We start from the raw sequence: 25,482 nt of genomic DNA, 5'->3' as shown, positions 1-25,482 counted from the left end.
CTCCAAGCCAGGCTTCTGTATCTGAGCCTTCCCCTGCAACAGCCCAGAAAGGAACATTTATCATGGATGATTACATCAACTGGGAACACCTGAAATACCTTATTGACACAAACTCCAGAAGGAACTGAGTAAAATTCACCTTCAATTCAAATTTAATGTTTCTACTTACAAATGTTTCTGGGGAAATATGGTGTCAGAGTGTTGCTGGATGTGATGTGGTGCATGAGGACTGGTGCCCTAGAAAACAAGAGGAGCACAGGAGAAACACGGGGAGGGGTCAGCTTCCAAAACGCTTATGCTAAACCAGAGTAACTAAGGTACCCAACTAGAACTTCATTCTTTAAGAAAAGTTCTGATCTGACCGTTTTCAGGTTCTGTTTTAGAAGGGACTATGGGACATGGGCTATCAGAGAGAGACACAGTGAGAGTGGCAGCTAAATAATAGAGAGAATTATAATTAATGGAGAAAGAACCAGGATTACTGCTTTCCCAGTCTGTCAAAATTTGGACAGAAAGCTCTTTAAAACAGATACGAATTCAAGATGTTGTCCATGTACTGGACTGTGTTTGACATCAGTGTGTTATGACACTTCCTTGGCAGTGGACTCTGCTCTGCAATATCCCTTGTCTTTTGCTGCTCAGAGAACTGTGAAAAATGTTCCTTTGGGGATGAGCCTATCCCAGCTGAAATATGAATTTCAGTGGAAAAGCTCACAAAAATCTATTTAGTCATTTTGCATTGACATAAACTTGGAAAATGGACTTTCTCCTTGGGAATAAAAAGCCATCATGCCTGCATCAAGACGAAGAAACTCCAAACGACTGAATTGGAAAGAAAAGTAGGCAAAGCAACAAAGAGTAGTCCCTCTCCACAGATACCTCAACAGAATTCTGCTAGCATGCATGGACCAGTGCCTGTGTCAACAAAAACACTGCCGTTAAACACACTGACTTGCTCCCCAGCAACATCACAGGTATTAATTCTCTACTCAAAAATCCCCAATCCATCTCTGTGCTGCCTGAAACATTCTTAACTAACTTTCCATCTCTCAACTACCTACAGACACCTTGCCCTTCCTTACCTGTCTGCTCCAAAGCAACAAGATCAGCTCCAATAAAGAAGTTTGAATTCAGAGAAAAACATCAATATCAACAGGAGTTAAAAAATAGCTTCTCTGTTCAACCCTTTTTACACTTTTTGTTGTTTACAATTCATGTAAAACACATGTAAAAATACTTGGGAGCTTCTTTTCTTTTCTAGAGAAATTTCTGTATGCACAGGAGATCCGGTAAAACCAAGAACATTTATTATCACTTGTTTATTGCTTTTGATTTGCAAACGATTCAATCATTGGATCTTGGAGGAAAAGTAATGCTGAACCAATAAATGAAAAGCAAAGCGCAGAAGCGTGCCTGAGTTCATGCAGGCTTGCAGCAGCACATAGATACACTGTGCAGAGAAACCACAATCTGTTTCTGAGCAATTCTCAACCAAAAAAAAATAATAATCCTAACTTCACAAGATAACTGTTTGCAATGAATAATTCAACCATCTGCCAGGTCCAGCTGGGCCCCGTCCCCTTTCTTCACGTTGAGCATCCTCTTTTTTTAGGTGTGATCAAAGAACACTGGCATCAGTTTGACAGGTTGTAAGGCACGCCGCACGTGCTGCCCACCTGAGCGAGCATCCTCCCATGGCCAGCCACCAGCAAGGGGGAGCACACAGGGAGGGGGGGAGGGGGGGAGCCAGAGTCCTTCCTCGTAGGAAGGGAAAGGTCTGAAAAACAGCTCCAAGTGACATGCCACACCGTCCCAGGATGTAAGGGTGGGAATCAATGACAACATGAACAGAATCCGTTCATCATACTCTATGTATGGTAGCAACAAAAGCTGTAAGTTGAAATAAGCTATTTTAAACTGTATTTTTGGCAGCTGGCATACTTTCAAAAATGTTTTCTGTGTATTATCAACGGTCCACCTTATTTTCTCAGTTTTGGTAAATACCATTCCCTGCTCTCCTTTGCAGAAACTCCATACAACCCAGTATCACCAGTGAAGCCGCTCCTTCACAAGGCACAGCAGCACTTGAGTTCCACTAAACCACTGCAATGTGACCATTTGAAAAAAAAAAAAAAAAAAAAAGTCTTGAAAAATCATTCTGGTTCCTTAAACAAAGCACATTAGATTTTATTCTAATAAGGCCTCTCTCAAAAGAAAATATTTAATGCAGAACACAACGGTAAAATTAATTGCCCAGGAAAAAAACCAAACAAACTGCACAAAGCGGTCTTTGTCGATCATGCCTGCTGACAAAGGCCAAGCAGGAGGGAACAGACAGTTAATTGTTTCCCAGAGCACTGTGGCAGGTCTCTGAGCTTTTGCACCTCCATTTGCCTGGACCAGCAGCCCCGATACGCCCCATTAAACAGGCAGGGAGAGGTTATACTTTCCGTGGAGTGGGGGAAGGTACGTTCTATTGGCAATTTCCTGTAAGAGGAAAAAATTCTAGCACATTAGGGCTGTTTTTATCAGAGATTATTTTCTAAGCAGACTTTTTAAAGAATGTGAAATAGGTGGTGTTTTCGGAGGTGCGAGGATGGGGTGGCCCAGCAATCTTGCTGCCTGTGCAGTGGAGCCCCTGAGTGAGGCAGACCTACAGTCACAGTTCCCGCTACAAGGCTTAGGGTCTTTAAAAGGAATTAAGAAATACAGCCCGTTCATACAAGAGAGAGGCCAACAACAGCTTCTATTTTATGCATTTAAAATTGCTCTCAGGCCTGTTCACCCAAAAAGTGCTTTGAAGTAAAGACATTTCTGGAGAATTAAAGACATGCAGCACATGCTTGTGGATCCAATTCCTTGAAGCCATATTTATCAACAACTTAAAAAGCTGCACTGCAGTGTATCTTGAATAAAAACAAACAAATAAAAAGCTACAATGTTTTAGATTGCTTCCACCAACATCTGCTCGTGCTTCAATTTGCACCAAAAAAAGGAAGGGGGGGGGAATTATTATTATTTAATAGAAATAGACCTGGGATTATACCAAGTTATTACAAACACCATAGCAAGGAAGAGCCCTTTCACAACATTAAAACTGCAAACCCCTCCCCACAATGCATTTTCAAATCTCAAGATTGATAGAGACAGTTCTTTTTTTTTTTAAACACAGAAACGGCTGAATAGATTTCAATATTCTGGTGCTGGCATTGCCTCAAAAGGCAAAAATCCAAAATGTAGCAAAAACACTTATTAAATCTGGCTTTGGCTTTTCCAGCAGTAAATAGTTTTAGCAAAGTAAGAGGCAGTCCCAGCCAGGCAAAGGTTAAAAATAATTTCAAGTATCATGTTCTCATTAACTAGAATTACATCTCAAATCAACCCTTACATAGGCACAGAAGAATTCCCTTCTTCCCCTCAGATTTTAAGCTCCTTGTACTGTCTCTTGACATCCAAGGTACATCTTCCTCCATCAGAGACAAATGTGTGAGCAAACATTATTTAAAACAGTTACACAAGTGGTTTTGTCTGCATCTGAAAGAGGCCTTTCACCTACTGAAATTGAAAAACTGTTTCCAAAGCACAAGGAGGCCTTGAAACGTCCCATGTGTACTCTTCAGTATATAGTTACAAAGATAAGAGGTGACACTTTCATTTTGGTAAAACTCCATTAAGCAGGCCTCCAAAGACAGAAAAATCTCTTATTTATGTGGTATTTGCTCCTTCAGACCAGCATCACACCATGTAACAGATCTATCAAAAAAACCCCTCCAGTCTAAAATATGGCAATCAACTGGATCTGCAAATCCTCATTCTGGTATCATTACAGCTGGTATTTTATTTCCACAACCTAATCACCTTCAAGTAATATAAACCACTCTGAAAGAAACCCAAGGGTTATTTCAGAGTATTTTTAGTATTTCTCTTTTAATCAACATCAGTGTCTCCCTCTTCCCACCAAGCTGATTTTCTCCCGAAAAGCGTGTTGTAACAGGCAAAAAAACGAGAGGGAAAGGAGGTGAGCATTTGGCACATTGAATAGCTTGTCAAAGCTGCTATCATTCTTTGCAACACTTCAGGGTCTCAGGAAGCAATTCAATAGCCCCGAAGTTATTCACTGTTTTATTTCTTATGAACATAAGCTGCAGAAATAGCTGCTGTGCACTGAACATGCATCGTGATTTAGCCTGGTTGCCACAGCGTAATATTTAAATCAGGGTTTGCAAAACCACGCGGCTTGCTCTCGATTGCTGCAGACCGTTCAGTAAGGCTGGGGAAGCGACGGGGCAGCCTCACAGCCCAAGAGGCGCATGTGACAGCAACTTCTGCTGCTGGAAGTCACGCACAGCTGTTGCTCAGTCACCCACAGCAGCAACATATGTCAAGGCTGAGCAGCAGTGCTCACCTGGAATGACTTCAGTTCACCTCTATACCTTGCTGCCTGTACCACATTGACCTCTCCTTCCCCGTGCAAAAAAAATGGATGTTTTTAAACTTCCCTTCCAACTTTGCCATGTCCCCCCCAAGGGCAGCACTGACTTGGTCTGGCAGGGACTAGGGCACTACTTAGCAGCGCTGCTGAAAGGCTTGGGAAGGGGATGGCTCAGCTTGCCCAGGAACTCCCATGCTGCAGCTCTCTGCCTAATGGCCTTGCCCTCTGCTGTAGGGAGGCAAGCGAGGGGCAGTGCACAAATCTTGCTGCTTCCCAAGGACAATGACTAACAGCTGCCAGTACAAGCTGAATTGCTGCTATTCTTGTAAACAAAGTCCTCTTCAAGCGCCCACCTGTGCTAGCCACAACCGTGTTCAAAAAAAAAAAAAAAAGAAAAAAAAGAAAAAAACCCAAACAACAAAAAGCCCAGTGTGGCGCTTTGGTGATTAAAGGACAATTGTGCACAGCCAAAGTCATTTGAAGAGCCTCATTTAATCAACCAAAACGTTTGCGCCCGCGAAAGCCAGCCAGCATAGCCTGCCACCTTCACAACGGTGGGGAAAGGCAGAGGTAGCCATGGTAAGTGCCTACCAGGTCATATGCCGCCAGGACCTTTTTCTGCACATCGGGCATGGTCCCCAGAGGCTCCAGGTAAGGAAACGTGTCCTTCATGCAGAGGGTAACGGAGGGTGTGTTGTCGCTGCTCACGAGCCGCGAGGACAGGGTCAGGATGCACTGCTTCAGGCTCGCCATGGGCGGCAGCCCACACAGCTCCTTGACGGACACCATGGCGTTCTGGGGGAAGGAAAAGAAATACTTGAGCACATGTTGCCACTTGCCACTCAGTCCCTGCTGCTTGCCAGTACCTTGTCAGTGCCTGCCCGCTCCCCCCCTGTGATGTAGGGCAGTGCTACCCCGCTGTCCCTGGGCTCCCCACGGACCCCGGGGTGCTGGCGCCCATGGAATTCCTATTCCCAGCTCCCCATGCCCGCTGCCAGCCCCAGCTTTCCCCCAGGCCCAGGTATTGAAGCTACCAGCTCTGCAGCTACTTTGCATGGCGAATCCAGCCCCGAGAGGGACAAGTTCTGGTCCCCAGCATATTAAACCATCAGCCTGAAATGCTATTTCTCTTCCCAACTGCTCAGATTCCAATTGCTTTTGATGCTGTAATAGCCTCATTCTCCTGTCATTATCATCCTCCAGCAAGAACAAGTTCGACAGAGCTTGTATTTCCCATGGGAAAGGCAAGCAGGAAAAAACCACTTTGTTTTCAGCCTTGCATTACCACATGATAAAGAAACACAAACACTCTTTCCCCTTCATAGGTCACATGTAAGAAAATCAATACTGGCTATACAGGTCAAACCAAGCTAACGTGCCAGATTTATTTATTTATCAAGTCAGTGGCTATATGGCTGCCATGCCCTTAGCATTTAGCTTCCTGAGTCACACAACGAGTGACCACGATGCACCAAATCTGTGTAAGTAAGCATTGTAACAGCCCTTGTAAATGTACCTTGTAAATGTTCTCCTGCACATCTTGCTGGAAAAAGTAATCAGAAAATGCCCAGCTAATTAACAGAGGCTTTTCCCATTAATCAAATACATCAGCATGCAGTTAAATCTAATGACTGTGTTTTTACAAGGCATTCCCCAGAACAAGACCTTGTACTGAAATTTCACTTAGAAGGCACATTAATGCTGTTTCTGAGCCAGATTGAGAGTATTTTCTTATCTGATTCTTACATAGAACTTCCAGTGTGCATATAGTGCCTGGCCTGTACGGAAGGTGGAGTCAGCAGTCTGAACTAGTTACTTTCAAGGCCTGCAGGAAAGGAAAGGCTGGGAAGAGTTTCCCATTCTTAAAAATATGCTTAGACTATTCCCTTGGGAGTGATTTAAAACTTAAGTCATCTTGCAAACTTTTCCAGCTGCCAACATTTCATTTGCTTTAGACTCCGGCCAGCAGAGCGGGGTCAATGAAGTACCATGTGTTTTTCTCCAGTTTACAAGAAAGAAAAATGAATTGTTTCTGTGTCTTTACCAAGGAGATAGTTATGGCTGATTTCAGCTATTTATTGAAGAAAACTCATTGTTTAACGCTACTCAGTTTTGTTTCTAGGCAGCACCTGGGCCCCTGAGTTGAGCTGCCCCTTCAGCAAGTGGCAGTGCCCTGCCGTGCAGGGAGCACGGGAAGGCTGGCTCCTCTTGGGCCTCGCTGCCACTTCACCTCCCAGCGGCACGAAGGTCAAACCGGGCAGCTGTGCCGGGGCTGTGTGCCCGGCCCCGCCACGGCCAGCCGCAGCGGGCTCCGGCGGCGCTCAGGGCGGCACGGGTAGGCAGACATGGAGCCAGGAGCCCCCCGAGCCCAGGCAGGCTCAGGGCACCCGAGCCTGAGCTCAGCCAGCCGACACAACGCGGCTCCTTAGCAGGGAGGAAACCGCAAGGCGAGCGGCACTGGGTGCCAGCGTGGACACCTGCAGCCCTTGGGCAAACGGCAGCAACGGGCACTCGGGGAAACGTGCTGCTCTTTGCACACTGGGATCTTCTGGTGTAGACAAGACCTTAATGACACATCCCCTGACTGTTTCTCAAGCTCATCAAAACAAAAAAATTTAAAAGCCTAACCCTCACTCGGTTAGCAGAACTAAGGCTTGCTGACATTCTCCAGCACCAGCGATGAAATTAAGTTTTTTGAAACCAGAGGCCTGGGCAAACAAACACTCAGTTCTGCCTTCTCAGACAAAAACAACCAGCAGAGCATGCATTTGGAGAGGGCCTATTGGTTTTTTAAAACATTTCTGCCTAACCCCACATTTGCTTTTTAGTTAGCACCTGTAACTATGAGCCTTCCGACACCCCATTAAAGGCTGACAACAGTGGTGGGTCCAAAGCCTCACCCGCTTCCACCAGCTTCAGCACGTTTGCCCAACCAGCAGCTTGCACCAGGACCTTCAATTCCACGTTCAGGACACACCAACACACGCGACAAAAGTGTCATACCTGCATATTCTCTCTCATGTCCGTAGCCTCTCGTAGCGGATGCACTGCCAGCTTAAAGATGTCATCGATAGTCTTGAGCCCGGTGTTCCTCAGCATGGTGTACTCCCTTGCTTTCTTCCCTATCCTCACCGAGAGGCTGCGCTTTTGGGCCTTCCCGCCTCCGCTTCGGTTGGTTATTGCAATGTGAACAAAGAGGGTAACGTGCTCCATGATATCGCCAACAAAGGACCGCAGTGGTATGTGCCTGTAGCCAGGCTGTAAGCACTCCAGCGGGATGGTGTACTGCCCTATGAACTCATCCCCAATGTAGTCATCATCCAAAACAACAAAACGGATTATGGCCAGCTCCGGCAGGTTGATCTGGAACTCAAAGCTTTCATCAAAAATGGGGTTATCACTGTTTTGCTGAACAGTTTTAGTTCTTTGTTCGGTGCAGTCTGCAGGAATCCCATGTATTTCTATGCAGACATAGGGGTCTATGACATCCCCTTTTGCACATGCACCCTTGGGCTTTGGAAAGTTCTGACCACTGATTATTTTGACATGCAGGACCTGGGGAGAGACCCCTGGAACAATGCCCTTGGTATTTGCACTGAAGTAAGATACCTCATCACGCATCACTGAAGGCCTGAGAACGTACCCGCATCCCCCGTTCTGTAGAAACCAGCCGGTGTGTAGGTCCATCATGGGCCCCGGGGTCTGATAGTTCATTGCCACTATCTGGCAACCACAATTCCAAAAATCCTGAGGATTTAAGTTGCTGGAGTCTATCCTCATAGCACTTGGGTACACCCTGGACAGAAACTTTTTGTTGTAGTTGACAAAATCTTCGGGATATTCATTTGCAATCCGACTGGCTTCTGCCTCACTGAAGGAGCACATTTCCCAATAATTTTGAGCTTTCATGGATGTCTCAAAGTCTTTGTATTGGACAGATTTGCATAGGGACACCAAGTCTGACAATTCCCTGCAGAGCCAGATCAGCTTCGGTTCCCTCGAGAAGTCCTCCGACAGTCTCCGGGATATCTCAGCCTCTTCATCTTCATCTGTGACTTCTCCTTCTAATATGTCCTGGTCACAAGGCAGCTTCTTCCCCTTCACAATGATCTTCATTTTCAGTTTCTCAGGTGATGGGAGGTAGACTTCAGAGGATAAAGGTGCCTCTGTGTACAGTTTGTTTCCGAAGATGCTTTTCATGTGTCGTACCACTACCTTCTGCTGCTGTACTGAGCAGTGGTTCCCCAGGCAGAGAATAAGGGGGTATTCTGAAGCAAAGAAGGCCAATTTGTTTATTACCTCAATAACATTTCGAAAGGCAAGTGGTGATGTCATGTTGTTACGGTTACAAATAATGGGTTCATTATCTGGGCCATCACAAACGTCTAGCTCAATACTCCGACAACTCATCTTTAAAGCTCTGACATAACCGTTGATATCAGCTGGCCCTCTGATCTGGTCTTCTATGAGATATGTATTGTGGGATGCATTGATGTAGTAATGTGACAAAGGCTGTGTCATGTCCTGGACAATTTTTTTGTGCTCTGGGTCAAAAATATCACATTCCGGGGACAACAAGTATTGCGTAAATCCATCAATTGCAAGAAAACCTTTCAACCGCCCTTCTTGAGAAAGCTCATACCTGCGTATGATATCTAGACACATTTCTTCTGTTATGTGGGTCACTCCTTGCTCAGCTTCTAAAAACAGCATGAGGTCATTGGCATCTAGATACTCTTTGTTTTTAGATATCTGCACAAGTAAGAAATAAACTTCAGGCCTTGTGCAAAGTTCACTGAACGCTTCACAAAATTCCTCTTTTGTTACTCGTGTTGTCAGTTTCTCTTTGCTTTTCTGGATTTCCTTAAATTTTAATCTAATCTTTGATTCCTTTAAGGTGGGATTAAGCTTTTTTATTAGCTCCACAGATGTATCTTCTAACATTATGCCATTACCATCAACATCTGCTGCTTCAAATACAGCTTTTAGCCAGGTAAACCGTGGGGTGTTATGGCTGCCTTCCATCAAATCCAGGGGTTGTTTGCTACGAGAAACCAAGTACCTTAATCCTGACACCCAAATATTGGCCACATCAGCTGAATTGGCAACCAAGTCAAGGGACTCATAGTTCTCACCATGAATTACCGACAGCGCACAGTCCTCAGAAATCTGGTCTGCAAGTCCATTGTTCCTGAACGTTTCGGTGTTCTTCCCTAGTCTGATCTCTTTTATAGCAGAAATGTCAAGCTTGGCTTTCTCAAGGTCCTTCTTGGACGGCTCCCAACGAAGAGCCTGCAGGTCAGGATCCAGAGTAAAAAAACGGTTATAAATCCGGGAATTTGGGCGAACTTTCTTCAATTCACACCCAGCTTGCATAAAGCTGATACAGTCACTGGCACTGCTTATTTTCTTCTCTGATGGCATGCTGCTGAAGGACACTGTTTTCTTTCTTCCACATTTTTGGTTTGAAGGATCCTGTGGAATAATTACATTAAAAAAAAAGAAGACAAAACAAAACAGTAAGTTTTATTTGGCCATTCCACAAGTACATAAATAATAAAGAAGATATGTTTATCTCAAGATAATTCCTGTTCTTCTGAACCTCAAAACACAACATGTTACCCCTTCCCACAATTCAGTTCCCTACTGAGCTATAAAATATACTGAGCTATACAGCGACTTGATTGACTGCAGCATTAGAGACACCAAGTTTTCATGAATGACATTTGCAGCTATTAAACTGCCTTCCAGATCTCAACAATATGCTACAGCTGTGAGGAGGTCGTATCTGCTTGTGCCACATACATTTTCAAAATAGACATACATGGAAAGAGAGGGTTCATCGGAACCTCCAGCACCCGTTTAAGGCCTGCATAACTAGAAGTGGGGTGGATCTCACTAGGATTTATGAGATATCGTGAATAAAGGAGGAACGCTGGGATAAAAAGGCGTGAGAAAAAGAGTCTCAGCCTATGTGGGAGGAGAAGGGGAAGAAGTCTCCGAAGCAGTGCTGGGAGGAGAGCCTGGGACGGGTCAGAACGCCTGTAGGGCACTCATGACAGCTTGGTGCTCAGCAGATGAGCGTCCTGTTTCAATTCCGTATCTTTTCTGCAACCTTGGGGCACCTCAAGCAAGATTAAACCAAAACCCAGCAACAGTCATGAGTCAGGCACACCCAGGAGAGTCTGGGCTTTCTTATTTGTGTATTTTAGTCTCCTTTAGCAAAGGATGCTCTCGCTAGGCTGAGAAGCCCATCTCTGCTGCACGTACAACTGCATGGCTCTCACGGGAGTCTTGCGTACCCTTCTGCTCAGCCCTAACCTACTTCACACTCTTGACTCCCCAGCTGCTTTGAGAAGTAGCTATTCTGGTCATTTCTGTGTACTGGGACCACAAAGCGCTGTGGGAAAATGGACAGCCAGGCAAGAAACCCAAAGCCTTTGTCTTTAGGGCGTATGTTCTAACTGCTCTTGAGAAGACACTTCGCCAGACACATGTGACTGTCTTTTCAGTATCAACTACCTACTTGCTTCCGGGATGTAAACCCAGCTGCCTGCAAAGCTTTCTGTAATTTCAGTGCAGCAACTAAGTTTAAATCTTTTCCCACATATTATCAATTCAAAACATTTCACAATAATTATAAATTGCTAATCATTCTTTTTTGTCTGCGTTATTTCAGTCTACTCCATTAGAACACAAACTATCCAACTGCTACCAAAAATATTTTAAAACATCATTCAAGGCTGTAATTAATAGCAAAACACTCGCTAAAATTGCTTTCCCTCCTGTTTCCCTAGCCACCAGCAACATTTTCCCAGTTCTCTGCCTTCTGCTGTTGAAGGGACTTTTGCTGCCTGGATTGGATTTTGAGAAGAGTCCCAAGGTGAGGAAATGTCGATGCCTGGTACAGGACTACCTACAGGACAACCTGGAGTACCCTTCCCTCCCCCAGGAGCTGGTTCCCCGCAGCTCCTGTCTATCTGCCATGTCATTCACCCTTCCTCAAGTCACACTCCCCTGCAAATCCTGACCGTGACCCCTGGTCTAGCAGTGCCCTCCACCCCCCCGCCTGTCCTGCCTGGCCGTGCCTGAGCAGGACCCTGCGCAGCTCTCCCAGCCACAGAGCATCACTCTTGGTGCTCATAGGAACATCTCCACTCACGACTTGCCTGTTTGTATGGACACTTTTGGCAAATTAGTCAGTATAGCTGTTTCTGTTTCTAATTGCTATTGTCATTCACTCACTTCACTCAATGACATACAAAATATTTCCAAAACCCCAGTGGCCCTCCCCACCCCAAACTGGCTTTCAAGGCATGGGATCTGCTGGGAACAAAATCAAAACCTCTAAACACCTTATGCTAAAGCTTTCTCATTAAACTGATACAGCAGCTTCTACTGACAAGAATAGTTACTCTAGCCATTCATTGTAGTACTTATTATGAGAATTAGTCTTAAAAAAATGGGAAGGAAGTCAATGAAGTGAGTGCCTCAGCTCAGCTACTTTTTTAATTACAGTTTTCTGCTAAAATATTCTGATCCTGCATTAACATACTGTGTTTTAATACACAGCTATGGCCAATGAAAATCTTCAAGCAATGGATCCTAATAAATACAAAGGCAGATGATTACCCTGCGGGTCCAAGAAGAGCCTCTTCTTTCTTACGCCTTTAGGTTTACAGGAGCAATGTTTAGATTTAAGATTGATGATTAATTAAGATAATTTTTCTCATATAGGAAGATGTATTAATGGCCTTTGACTCTGCAGTGATTCATTCCTTGACAGACTGGGGTTGCTCGGGGCCAGATGTGGAGAACTCATCAGAGCAGCGTAACTGATTTAGCTGCAGGTCTGCCATTTTGTCTTTGCTAGAGAGGCGGGAATTGTTACATGACTAATATTTTTTTCTGTGGAAAAATAAAAGCCATTTATTTTTAGTTCTAAAATACTTGTGCTTTTTGATGAAAATAAGACATATAAGGAATTAATCAGCTATTTTTCAATTATTAAGGTGGGGAAAAAACCTAACTAGCCTCGTGGAGAATCAACAAAAGTTGACTTTTAACATTCATGTTTAACCTTTCAGGGATTTTGGAGGGAATCAGATTATACTCTGTGTACTCTTTCCCTGCTTTAATTTTTGATGGCTACATCTGGTTTCGGACTTGGTGCTACGTAAGGAACATCAGAATTGTACAACAGCAGTTGTTCATCTCAGAGTAGGATTTCCCCATACCTTTTAACCAACTGAATAGGATTCAAGTCTAATCCACAGGCTAATTGCCTAAAATTAATGAGATTTTAGTATTATTGACATTGGTAGGCTTATTTTAACCGATACTAACAATCTCCCAATCTACTATACGACACACACAAACCCTGCAAAACTGTAATTGCTGAGCTTATTAATGCATCAGCTATCCCCCTCTTGCTCTCTACAGAATACGAACACACTCAGTCTTTCAATGTGAGAGCTGCTAGATTTAATGTGACAGTTTCCATTCATAATTATCAAGACGTTATTTATTCTAGTGTTGCAAAAACTCAAAATGTGTTTCTGTAAGCTCAAATGCTGTCTTCTCAGCCTGACAAGCCAGGCGCTCGCTTTTGTTCTACCACGTTCACATTGCTTAAACACGCGGCTCCAGATCCTGACACCACGCTTTAGCCAGGCCACACACCTCCAGGTCTGAGGGATCACCCCAGTGAGCAGAGGAGCGTTTCCTTCCAGAAGCATCCTCCCTTCACTGGGATCCACTCACATCAGAGCCTGGAGAAGATGATTTAAACACACCTTGCCTCCCCTCTGAGCTTAGTTCAACTAAGCCTACAGGCTGAGGTTGCTAGTTTTAGTTTAGCTTTTGCCTTTCTTCAAGTCTCTGCCTTAATCCAATTTTGACACGTTGCTCTTCTAAGACAAGACATCCAGCTAAGGACACTTCTGTGCTGCAGTGTCTCCACTGGCTAAATTCCTGCTGTGTTTTACCTTTCACTGGCTACCAAGAACAGGAATGAGTACAGCCCCCTGGCAAACTAAAAGCTGCCAACATCTTATGCAAATTAAACAGCAAACCTACCCTCTTGTGCTACCTGCAGATGCACAATGCCAATTAGCAAAAAACCAGTGTGTGTTCTCCCACACGAGAGCACTTGCTCCCCACCATTAACCGAAGGAACCAGAAAGCACAGTTGGATTTACCCCTGAATCTTGGAGGTGAAAAAAATCTATCTTTCTGCATGATGCCAAGTCCATCAAAACTGATCTTACCACACAGCAACTGGCCCAGGGCTGCCCTTACCCTCAGTCACTTATACTGATGACACTGAATTTATTGTGGCAATGAAAGAAGGAAAGGGCGATGCTTGCCAGAGAGTCTACATCAGTGTGAAAACAAACGACTAACTTACAGATTTTCTACCCTAAGGCCTTCTCGACCGAGCTCTATACAAAACACTGTTACTGGAAACAAACACAGCCAGTTTGCATGCAACGTACACACACAAAAGCACGTACAAAAAATCCCTACTTACAGGGGAAACCTCGTGCTTTCCAAGGCAGGACACTTCTTTCAAAGTGACTCAGACTATGGTTTCCTTCAGTTCTTTGGACACCCCCTACAAGGCGACCTAGCCAGCTGGCTCCGTCTCCTGCTCCTGAGCCTGCATAACACCATTATGCAAAACACCTCAAGACCACCTTCAACACATGCTTAGCTTTCAACATACACACAGCTGCTCTGAAATCAGTTACCACTGAGGAGATGTATCTGAGTGCTGACCTGACCGCATCCTAACATTTTCTAAACGTTTCCAAAGGAGGGATTCAGAACTCCAACCTAAGCATGCTCCCAAAATAGGAGAAGCTCTCCTGTCGAACACATCATCCTCGTCAGAGGGACTGGATATATAAACACTGGGATCAGCAAGCCATCAGCAGTTGTGGGAAAACTCCACCCCATCCACCCTGACCTTTGACCACACAGTCTTCTGCTGTTTAAATCAAAAAGCGAACAGAAATAAATACAAGGGATTAAAAAAAAAATGACTAAACATGCTCTCCACCTCATCGCACCCCGTTTGTCAAAACTGTAAGACATGAATTGATCTGAATTTAAGGAACAGGGCAGTAATAAGAGCTGTATAGCAACCCTGCACACAGAGGTCAAGCTCATGAATTATTATTTGTCTGAAATTAAGTTACCTGAAGGGCCTCTAAAGCACTGACAGCCTTCCAGGATCCTGCTAAGGAGGACAGGAGGGCAAAAAGCATCACTTAGCTGAAGACATCAGAAGGCCTTTAAGAGCTGCAGGGCTTCTGTGAAAGGATGCGAAATTCAGTAATGATGCTGAGCTAAACTTGTTAATTGTGGTTAAGAGCAATTTCCCCCAAAACCAATATACATTTTCACCGGTGAGTATCACTGTTGTTGGAAGAGAGGCTTTATTCCGATCTTTGCCGTTTCCTGAGAACCTACTACTAAGAAATCAATAACAGACAACTTAACCTGTCCTCACAAATAGCTTGTGATAAATGGTGTATCCTAAAAAACTATTTGCTCTGGAAACTCCACATAATCGACTTAATTGGCCAACTGATTACCTGTTTTATTTTTTTTTCCAGGAGAAACTAATTAGCTCTACAGGGTGAGGTTTTTTGGGGATGCTTCTAGATATTTCACTTATACACAGACAGAAGCCCAGCCCCTGAACATCTTAAAGTCTTACAGTACTTCTGGTGGCAAAATCTACCTTTAAACTTTAAATAAGTCAGTGAGTCACTGGTGGCACTCGAAGCACCATGTAGCAGGCTGACAAATAATGGTGCAATTTTTCTGTAATGAAGTCAGTCAGAGCAGGGAAGGTTTATATAAACTATCCAAGAGAACGCAGAAAGGCAATGTTGGGGTCGGGGCTGCAACCGGATCCCATGCACATGTGGGGCTTAGTCCACCTGATCAGAGATGCGACTCAAAGCTTGAACCTACAGTACTGGTACGTGATTACTACAGGTAGCAATGATCATTGGAAACTGGCATCCATTATTGGCACACAAAGCTTTCTTCTGTGACTCTCTGCCATGTTCTGGCCATCCTCAGCGAGCATCCCAGGACTGCTCATTTCGCCGGTTTTATTGGCTCTCCTCAGAGCCTCTGCTATCACAACAGATCAGTGAGCTGAACTCCCTCTAATCTTTCTTGTCTAGGCCTGTAGGATGCAAGTATCAGATATCCACTGTGACAACTCACAGGACAGCAAAGAAAAGGTTACCTACTCAAAATTCATCCAGGCTGACAAATCGTGGCACAAAGCAGCTACCTCCGCATGAACAAGCAAACAACCTCATCACTGGCACAGGCAGCCACGGGGATGTTGCCGCTCACCCTTGGGCTAACTGCACGGCTCAACAGATAGCGAAAGCAGATGTTAACACTGTGGGACCAACCTCAGTAGCCTCTTCAAGGCAAAATTCCTGCTAATTCAGGGATTTATGCACATGTGGAATAAAGACTGGATCCAAAGTTTAACACATATGCTCTTAAAAGCTGAGATACAGACGTAATGGAATAAACAGAAAATTTAAGGCAGACCAAAAATACAACATGGACAGATACGTGAGAAATAGCTTCAGAACACAGTGTCCAATGATTTTCCAAATACTAAAATAGTCCTGCTGGCACGTCTGCAAATCCAGCTAGTTATCACTAACTAGCAGTTTAACTCAAGCTTAAGTTCTATGTAGAAGCCTAAGCTTTCTCACCATTTCTCACCATTCATGAGAAAGCAACAACTAAGGGAACTTAGACACAGGAGAAACTGTGACACACTGTCATGGGGAACAGTAATATCAGCGTTTACAGGCTTTTCTCCACTCCCCAGGATTACCTCGACATCGGGCATGGGCAGTGGACTGTCACCAAGACCTATAATAATGACTTTACAGTCAGCTTCTCATCAAAAGGGGAGGAAACGTCGCCCCACATAACGGGCACCCCACAGGCAGGAAAACAGTGAGGACCACAGGGATGCTGAATAGTCCCCACTGGAGAAGTTCCACAGGAGGCAAGATTATAACGGCTTGTCTGCTTTCCTCTTATCCTCCATTACTAAAAATCACTTTCAAATACTGGAGTGTAAGGCTGGAGGGGGATACAGAAGGATGTCTGGAGGAGATCTTCGAAAAGAACACCTGAACCAAAATGATTTCCTGTTCAAGGAATGCTTTGTTGTGTGTTTTCTTTTCTTCTTGCTTTTTAAAATCACTAACACTGCCAAATTTATTCAATTTTACCTTGAAGAGAATTTACCTCTGCTGTTTAAATGACAAATAAGAGCAAAAGAAAAAAAGCAGCAGCACACAAAGACTCCATCTGGAAACACTTTTTGGAAATGGAAACTACGCAATTCAAGAAGGGTTTTTTTTTTTTCTGGCATGGTACAACACTGAAGTTACTACTTCTGCTTGGTTTTATAATTAGGACTGTGAAGCCAAAGTCAAGAAGCTTCCAAAAGCACAAGACCAGGAGTGTCTCTAATGAGGCTACCACTTCATGGCTCCTTCTGCATCGTTCCTGAATTTTTCTGTTTATGCTTTCTCAACCAACTGCCTCCTACAAGGACAGTCCTTAAATAACGGTGCAAGTACCTATCCCTTCATGTGTTAAGCATCATCTGCAGTGAGAAACAAATGCCTGTATGACTCTTCAATACATACACAAGACAACTCCATATAACCCTATGGAGGGCCCCAACCGATGCAGAAGATTTTTATGGTTCCTCTTTGTTCTCCCTGTGGAACAAAACTTTCACTTCTGACACCCCAAGTGCCAGATCTACTTCCAGTTGATCTCCATTTGGAAGGAGGCTTTTAGTTTGGAAGGGACTGACACAGCCCCCTGGATGTAATGAATGCCTTCAACCACTGCCGCTCCCAAACATTCCCTTCACTTCCAAGCACTTGGTTGCTCACAGGCTGTAATGCTTATGAGTCTCTGAGGGCACCTGGGACATAGATTGAATTTATCCCTGTGCTCTAAGGGAATGTAAACCTGAGAAAGACAGAAAGACACTTGGTCTTCAAGCAGAAACAGTAGCAGCAAGCACTGTGAAAATGAGATCTCGGCTGCAGCATCCCCAGGAGAGCTCCACTGTACAAACTCTTGTTCTTGTACAGATTCTCTTTTGAATGCACCTGGGGCAAAACTTAAAAGAAGTGTCTGCTTAATGCAGCTACCCCTACAGCAACCACAGACCTGCCTTACACAGCTCCTGCCTCCAAGCAAAGCAGTCCACAGCTCCTGTCAGCCTCCATCTGCAGGTAGGTAAGCTGTACCGAGCAGTCTACGCCAGAGTCCACAGATAGTGCTGCCTCAGACCAGAGAGGAGAGGTCAGCAACCAAACCAGGGGTCCTTATTAATTACCTGTTTTAAGTATTTGAGCTGATCACCACTCTTAGTAGGTGGCACAGCAAAAGAGTCTCTCAGGTTGGAGAAGGTCCCAAGTTGCTTAGATGCAATAAATCAAATGCATGCCCTTAAATCCCATCTGGAGACAAGCCAGCACCAAGAGTAACTTGAACTCTCATTTATACCTGCTTAAAACTTCTGCATTGATTTCAGGTTTACAAACGCGACTGCAGTGATGGGGCCTTGTGCTGTCCAAAGCGTGGATGACAGCAGAAAAAGCTGCATCTGGAGAAAACAGCCCAGTGCCCCCCAGAAGGAACAGACTGGAGCTGTGCTCCACCCACTCTTCACACAGAGCTGGAGCAGAGGCATTACAAGAGCACAGGGCATATAACCAGCCTGAACCTGCAGCAGAAAAATAAATGAAGATCTAAGGTCAGGAGCTGGGAAACACCAAAGATCCAGTGTCTCAGCATCCTCCCAACAGCCCTGAGCACCACGGCCAGGAGGACTCTAAAATACCGCTATCGAACACTGCGCAAGCTCACTGAGAGTTACATACAGCCTGACCCTGACACGAGGGCTGCCGTGGCTCCAGGGAACAGGGAAACGAGCACTGCAGGATCTGTACATCTCAGCACAGCATTCATCTCTCTCGCTAGTCAGAGACATGACAGCTCCACAGTAAGTGCAGAGGGCACTGCCACAATGTCCTTCCTAAACACAGAGACCACAGCAACTTCCCACTGTCACTAGCTGAAACAAGATTTAGAAGCTGCTCTGTACATTTGCACAGGCGTGGGTGCAGTCACACCTACACCTGCAAGCCGACGCCGAGACACCCGACCCAGCTTCCAGGTCCTCACCCACGGTCCTGCCAGCAGGGAAGCCCCAGCTGGCTGTGCGTACTGCCGCAGCAACCCTCTGCATAGTATCCAAGTCTCGGTGTGATGGCACAGGCTGCAGAATAAGCCGTGGCAGTAACCCCAGCCACCCACAGGGCTCAGAGAGTGCGAGCATTCAAACCAGAAAGAACCTACTGGGCTTGGAAGCCTTTGGAACGATAGAAGATGGGCTTTTTATTTCCACATCACCTGGGCGCCTGGGAGAACAGCATCATGCATAGCATCCTGCAATGCTGCAAAAATTGAAACATGAACACAACACACTATGCACACACCCTTCCGTGGGCTCTTAGCTGCAATGATTTTGTTCATTTCTGCATCTTGTCCAAAAAAACCCCATGCGCTTTAAGCATTATAAGAAATTAGTTATTCAGATACAGACATTAAATCAGAGCAAGATCTTCTTTGCATCCCTTGTCTAGAGAAAAAAACACAGCAAAACCACAACTAAAACTAAGGACTTGAACTGAGACAGAATTGCAAGAATCTGACCTGCCTCAATTCAAAAAAACATTACTATTTTTTTAATATTAAAGAGACCTCCCATTACATCTGTGGGAAGTCCTCCTTAAAACCTGACAGAAGAGGATGATCTGTAGGTAAATCATCTAAACTTTCTTCAATGAATCCATGGAAAACGCTATCCAAACCAGACAAGCCACAAAGAAGCTTATGCTAGTTAAAAACATTCTCTCTTAATCAGGAAAGAAAACCAGCTATAACAAAGCAATACATTACAAACTGAAAATAAGAGAAGTTGTTGGAGTGGGTTACAAAGTAAAGAGAATTAAGAAATTAGTAAAGGAGGAAAATAAACAAAGGAGTCTATTTTCAGCATCTGGTGGAGCTGATACATGCAGGACAAGGCTTTGGTGGCAGGTGGAAGTTGCAGCAGAGAAGGTCCAGACAGTTCAACTGAAAATACTAGGAAAAGGCTGAATCCCACCAGCAGTCCGTCACTGCGTGGGAACACTGGTGGTGTTAATAGTACAAAAGAGCATTTATTCACTACACGACAGCAAAAGAATTCCAGTAGTAACTCAGGAGGAAAAGCCAAATGAGTTTAGAAAGACCTGGCTAAGGAAAAGCTTGCCCCACTGGTACTCCCCTTCATGAGACCTCTGAATGTTGGATCTGCAGCTGATCTGTGCGTGTGTATTTTTCATTGTCAAAATAATGGAAAAGCTGAAAAAAGATTTGATTAAGTAAGACTAAAAGATAATTAGCACTAACTATTTCCAACATTACAGAAAACAGATCTTGTCAGACTAACCTGATATTTCTTCTTTCATGAGATTAAAAGTTTGGTTGATACACACAAAGTCATCACAATATACTTAGACTCTGTAATGTATTATGGTTTCTGCAATGCACTGGACTTGGTACTGAATGACATTTTGATTAAGAAGGTAGAGTAATAAACTCAGAAGACATTAAATGGATCTAACACAAGATACATTACATGTCTGTCATGGTTTAACCCCGGCCGGCCACCAAGTACCACCAGCTGCTCGCTCGCTTCCTCTCACCCAGAGGGGTGGGGAGAAGAATCGGAAAGGAATGTAAAACTTGAGGGTTCAGATAAGAACAATTTAAACAGAATTAAAAGGAAATAATTATAATGGAAAAGGTGGTGGAAAGGATAAAATCCAAAGGGAAAGGGAGAAAGGAAAACAAGTGATGCACAGTACATGTGCTCACCACCTGCTGACCTGGTGCCCAGCCAGGCCCCGAGCCCCAGCTCACCCCCCAGTTTATATACTCAGCATGACGTCCCATGGTATGGAATACCCCTTTGGCTGGTTCAGGCCAGCTGTCCTGGCTGTGCCCCCTCCCAATTTCCCGTGCCCCCCCAGCCCTCTCGCTGGCAGGGCCCAAGGAACTGGAAAGTCCTTGACTTAGTATAAACATCGCCCAGCAAGAACTGAAACCAGCAGTGTGTTACCAGCATCGTTCCCACATCGGAGCCAGAACACAGCACTGTGCTAGCTACTAAGGAGAAAATGAACTCCATCCCAGCCAAAACCAGGACATGTCTCAAATGCAACAGTAGACTGGAACACTCGTCATGTAGATATGCTTCAAATGGGATCCTGCAGGAACCCATTCTCAGCGCAGTGCTATTTAGCATTTTTAGAGTGACCTGGAAGAAAGCATAAAATCAATATACATGGAGTCTAGAGATGATAGAAAGCCAAGATTTGAACAGAAACGAAAAACAAAGAATACGAGTCAGTGACCAAAAGCCAAAAGACTGCTTGACAAGCAATGCATGGGGAAAAAAAACCAAACAAAAGCCCGTTCCCAGAAGACCAATATATGAGGTCATAAATCTGGAAACACAAAGGGCAGGGATTATTTACAGGACTCTGATCCAGGAAACAGTAATTTTGGGAAAAAAACCCTACTTTGTCATCACAGATGATCAGCACATGATGTAACAAAAAGATCATCATGATGGTATACTTAGTTGTACAGACATAGTATCTACTTTAGATAGTAAAGTTCTAATATCTTTGTATTTGTCCATCACGTGGTACCCTCCATTTAGAAAGGACTGGAGAGAGCTCACAAGAGCAACAAGAATCAAGAATATTTTGGAAAACACATTCAAGAAAGAGATTCCAGATTCTTCTAATTCAATACACACATTGCCCATACGCAATTGCATAAGTCCAAATTTATGTAAGGAATAACTTTAAAGGACACTTCTTACGCCCTGGCAAAGGTGTATCCGGGCGGTTTTATTCAGAATGTAATGGTTTCCATTGCATCAATGTATTTTAAGAAGCCCTTCAAATTACATTTCCTTAAGGACCACGTAGAAATTCAAGATGTAGACTGACATCATCACAGACTATAAACGATTATATAAAGCACCATAACCAAAGCAAAGACAACCCGCAGCGAGGAAAGCTGACGATGGTCACAGCCTCCCAAGGGTGGCTGAAGAGAGTCTCCATCACCTAAAAGGTATTTATCAGCACCTCATTCCTTCCGAAAGGGTGGGCCGTGAGGTCAGATGGGATTTCATTCAAGCCCCGCATAACGGAGAATGGACCAGATTTCAGTGGTATCTTCTGGCCTGATTATTTAGGAATTGGCTCAAAAATTTGATCCTGTGTTTTTCCAGAGAAACCTGTTCAACATGACTATGCCTTCTGGTCTGGTATGGCACTGGAGATTACCAGGCACTGAGGGCCCAAAATAGGATGACCAATTTACTTTCATTCTAAATCTTACAACAATCCTCCAGGAATAAAATGTGTAATCCAATAAGCCACCCAAATCTCCATAGTCTAATCACTTTATTTTAAGCCCTTTTTAATCAACTTAAATTATTTCTTCATTAATCACATTTATGCTGATTCAGATCAACTCTAATCCTTACATTTAGCAAGGAAGTTACAAAAAAAAAAATCAATAAAATAAGGTAATGAAACTGGTTTAATGGGAATATATTTTAAGAATTCTGACTGTCATTAATAATTGAATTATTAAATAAGTTGAGACAGAATACATAAAGCCAAATATGAACTATGGGGGCAAGACAGCAGCATTGTTTTAGCTGGTCTATAATGCACTTGGGGGTGAAATTCTGCCCCCAGCGTGCTGCCTGAAGGCCCCAGCTTTCTGTGAGAGAAAAAAGCCTCTTTCAGCATACCTGACAAATGCATTAGCTCCTCCAAGGAAACTGTTTACCAATGTAGGAAAGCGTCCTTGAGGTGTAGGAGTTTGTACAGCTGGTGTCAGGCTCTCCGTGCGGGTACCGGCACCACCTCCACAGCAGCCCACGAGACAGATCCCTGCGGCAGCCCCAGCGCGGCCCAGTCGCCCGGCGTGGGTGGGAGTGCGCTCCATCCCCCTGCGCGCGTGGCTGCCCGGCTCCTCTCTCTGCGGCACTACCCCTTGTCAACAAGCTTCATCACAACACCAGATTAGGGGAAAATTTCTGATCGCTCCTCTACAAAGTGTACACAGGGGTACCGAGGCGTGTCTGTATGTATACGCGTACCCAAAAAAATTCTGAAGTATTTTACTACCATCTACAGTTTTTTAGCTTTGCAGCTATGGACACAGTGCATACAACACACCCACCTTGGACATCCTGAGGCTGACAAGCTAGGCTGGAGGTATGAATTATGCCTGCTGATGTAACAGCAGACTGCGCCAAGCCATGAAACATGCTGCTGCACTGATGAAGGAGTTGACAGGGCTAAGACCAACATACAAGTGGAACAATGATTTCAACGGTCTACTTAGCAACAGTACAACAAATTAAACATCTCCCTTAAAAGCAAAACACAGATTTCCCCATTAATACAAAGGAAATAAGTACCCAAGAGACAGCTGCGGTAGCCTCATTAAATCATATTATGTGAATCTAATAAGCAGGCACATTCCAAATTTTTACCAGTGCAGATGCTGAATGTTTGCATTACTCATCAAAATCGGGAGTAAATTATGCAGGTTACAAGTGCTTCGATAAGCTGCAAACTGCAGCATCATAAACATCCAATTTATTTAAAGAATAACTGATCTGCTATGGTGATGTGCTACAGTTTTTATCACGTTTCTTTAAAACTATCCACATTGAAGGGAAGAGCTCTCCCACTTCCCAGAGCTCAAGTCTTAGGGAGAGAAAAAAACTGGTCATTTGTGGTCTTCCTTAATAAATACAGAACTGCAATTGTAATGTAATTTTATTCTGGTCATACATTTTGCTAAATAATGATAATTCCTCTGTCTCACAAGTAAATCAGCTGCATGCCTGAATATTACGGTCCCTTGGGTTTCACACAGCACATGCATTTTTACAGTTTAAGTATATCACCAACCTGGCGTAATTGCTTCCATCCAGCTAATATTTAAACATTATGAATTAGTGGCAATAAGGGTACTTAAAAAACAAAACAAAATGAAGCACACACACACACACCCAAACTAACCACACAATTATACTGTAACTGCAACGTAACTTAGTACTTTATGAGAATAACACCACAAATCTCCAATAGTTTTGTATACTTGCAAAGTTTAGAAAATGTCAAGCAAGAAGAATAATGTTGGGTCTACAACCAGAAAAGTGAGAAGCCCCTGACTTCTAGTTCTGCTCATGACCCTGGGAAGGCCCCTCAGGAAACACTGTCTGCTCTGGATTTGGACTCATGATTTCTGTAAGACTCAGAAATGTTTCTGGAGCACAAACGTCAGTACCTTCAGAAAGAAGGCAGTTCATGCCGGGGTCTCCATCCCTCCCCTCACCTGGGGGTGAGATGCATGGCAGAAGAATTATGCTGCAGAGAATTAAGCAAAAGCCGTGCCTGCCAAGCAAACATGACGCTTTCTACATTACTTCAGCATCACGACAAGGATGGAAGCTATTTACAAAAAGCATAAAATACCCAAAGGAAAGATATTCACAGGAAGATGCTGCTAACCACTAGGAACCACTTCTATTTCCATGGACAGAATCCAGCTCAGAACTCACAGCCCATCAAATGGGCCCTTTAAAATAGATGATGCTTCGCAACAACTGTGTGATTTAGCAGTTGCTCATTTTAAGCTTCAGTCTTAGAACACTTACACACACACTCAGTCACCATGATCACCCCTGTTCATTTGTTAATATCCTATTCAGCATAAAAGAAATGCGCCTGTGCATTTGTTCATCCAGCGTCTCCTCACGTCCCTTTTAATCATCAGTGCTCTGGCTTTTCATACGGCCGATCCCTCTCACCAGGGTATCATAGATTCTAAGTTTGTTGGTGTTGTTTTTACATAAGCAGATATGGTGAAAAGAGAAATTTTAAGGAAAAGCCTTTTTCTTGCTCTGGAAGCATTAGTTCCCTCTTTTTTGTCTTTCTTCTTATTAATGCTCAGTTCCTTTAGGTGGGCTTACGAGCAATAACCGCTCCCCAACACATTGCTCCAAGGTAAAGAAAAGGTAAAAGAATACACCTCCCTGCAGCTGCAGGACTTGCTAGCTCTTGGAAAAAGCGGCCAGAGGTGGGCAAGCAGGCAGCCCGGCAGGCAGCCGGCAACAGGGCTTGCCCCGTGCCCTGGGGCACGCTCGGCCTGGGGCTGCTCTGCTCCAAACCCGCACACCTGGGAGAAGCCAACTTCTGAGCGCCGTTCTGCAATGACACTGCTTTTTTTTTTTTTTTCCTAGCGGTGGCTGCAGGAAAGTCATATTGCTGCAAATATGCTAGTTAGCTATTTTTTTAATATGCCTGTCTTTTAATGAGAGACTAAAAAGAACAATAATTAAAAAATGACAGTTTTCCAAAAATTATAGAATTCATTTGCTTTGCCTGTCAGCTTTCAATTTCAAAGCTCTTAACGGATTTTCCAGCCTTAACCCTAAAGCAAAGCTTTATGCTATGAAGGGCAGACATGTTTTATATCTGTTTAATTATAATAATGAAGACTTTGGTAATGCATTTAAAAGAACTACAGTATAATCAGGGCCGTATCCAGAGAACTGCTTTGTCGTACCCAGGAGAATTTGTCTGTCTTAATTAAGTCTCCTCTCCCAGACACAGAACATAGTGGCTCTTTCATCTGAACTACCTTATGCAACTGCACAACAGCTCTACTTATTGCATATGGCACACACTGTTTTTTCAGTGCAATTTCTAACGCTATTGTCATGCTTCTTAAAGCAAGAATACAGAAAACATAGAAAACAGTCTGGGCAATGTCTTTGTGTATACTGAATGGTATGCACACGCTTCAGT

At 44.0% G+C, this 25,482-nt stretch overlaps 1 protein-coding gene across 1 annotated transcript in view; it reads right to left on the bottom strand.

Moving 5' to 3' along the window:
• Window positions 1–22,523, bottom strand: part of PLCL1 (phospholipase C like 1 (inactive)) — a 56,599-nt gene extending 34,076 nt beyond the window's left edge. The window contains exons 1-3 of the mRNA XM_037398186.1: window positions 22,407–22,523; window positions 7,436–9,907; window positions 5,024–5,227 (exon numbers count right to left, since the gene is read on the bottom strand). Of these exons, the coding sequence (XP_037254083.1) occupies window positions 5,024–5,227; window positions 7,436–9,856 (2,625 nt within the window). The 5' untranslated portion in view covers window positions 9,857–9,907; window positions 22,407–22,523. The remainder of the gene's footprint in view (window positions 1–5,023; window positions 5,228–7,435; window positions 9,908–22,406) is intronic.
• Between the last annotated feature and the right edge of the window lie 2,959 nt (window positions 22,524–25,482).

The sequence above is a fragment of the Falco rusticolus genome, chromosome 8, assembly GCF_015220075.1.
Source record: "Falco rusticolus isolate bFalRus1 chromosome 8, bFalRus1.pri, whole genome shotgun sequence".
Taxonomy (NCBI): domain Eukaryota; kingdom Metazoa; phylum Chordata; class Aves; order Falconiformes; family Falconidae; genus Falco; species Falco rusticolus.
This window is presented reverse-complemented; position numbering and strand designations above follow the sequence as displayed.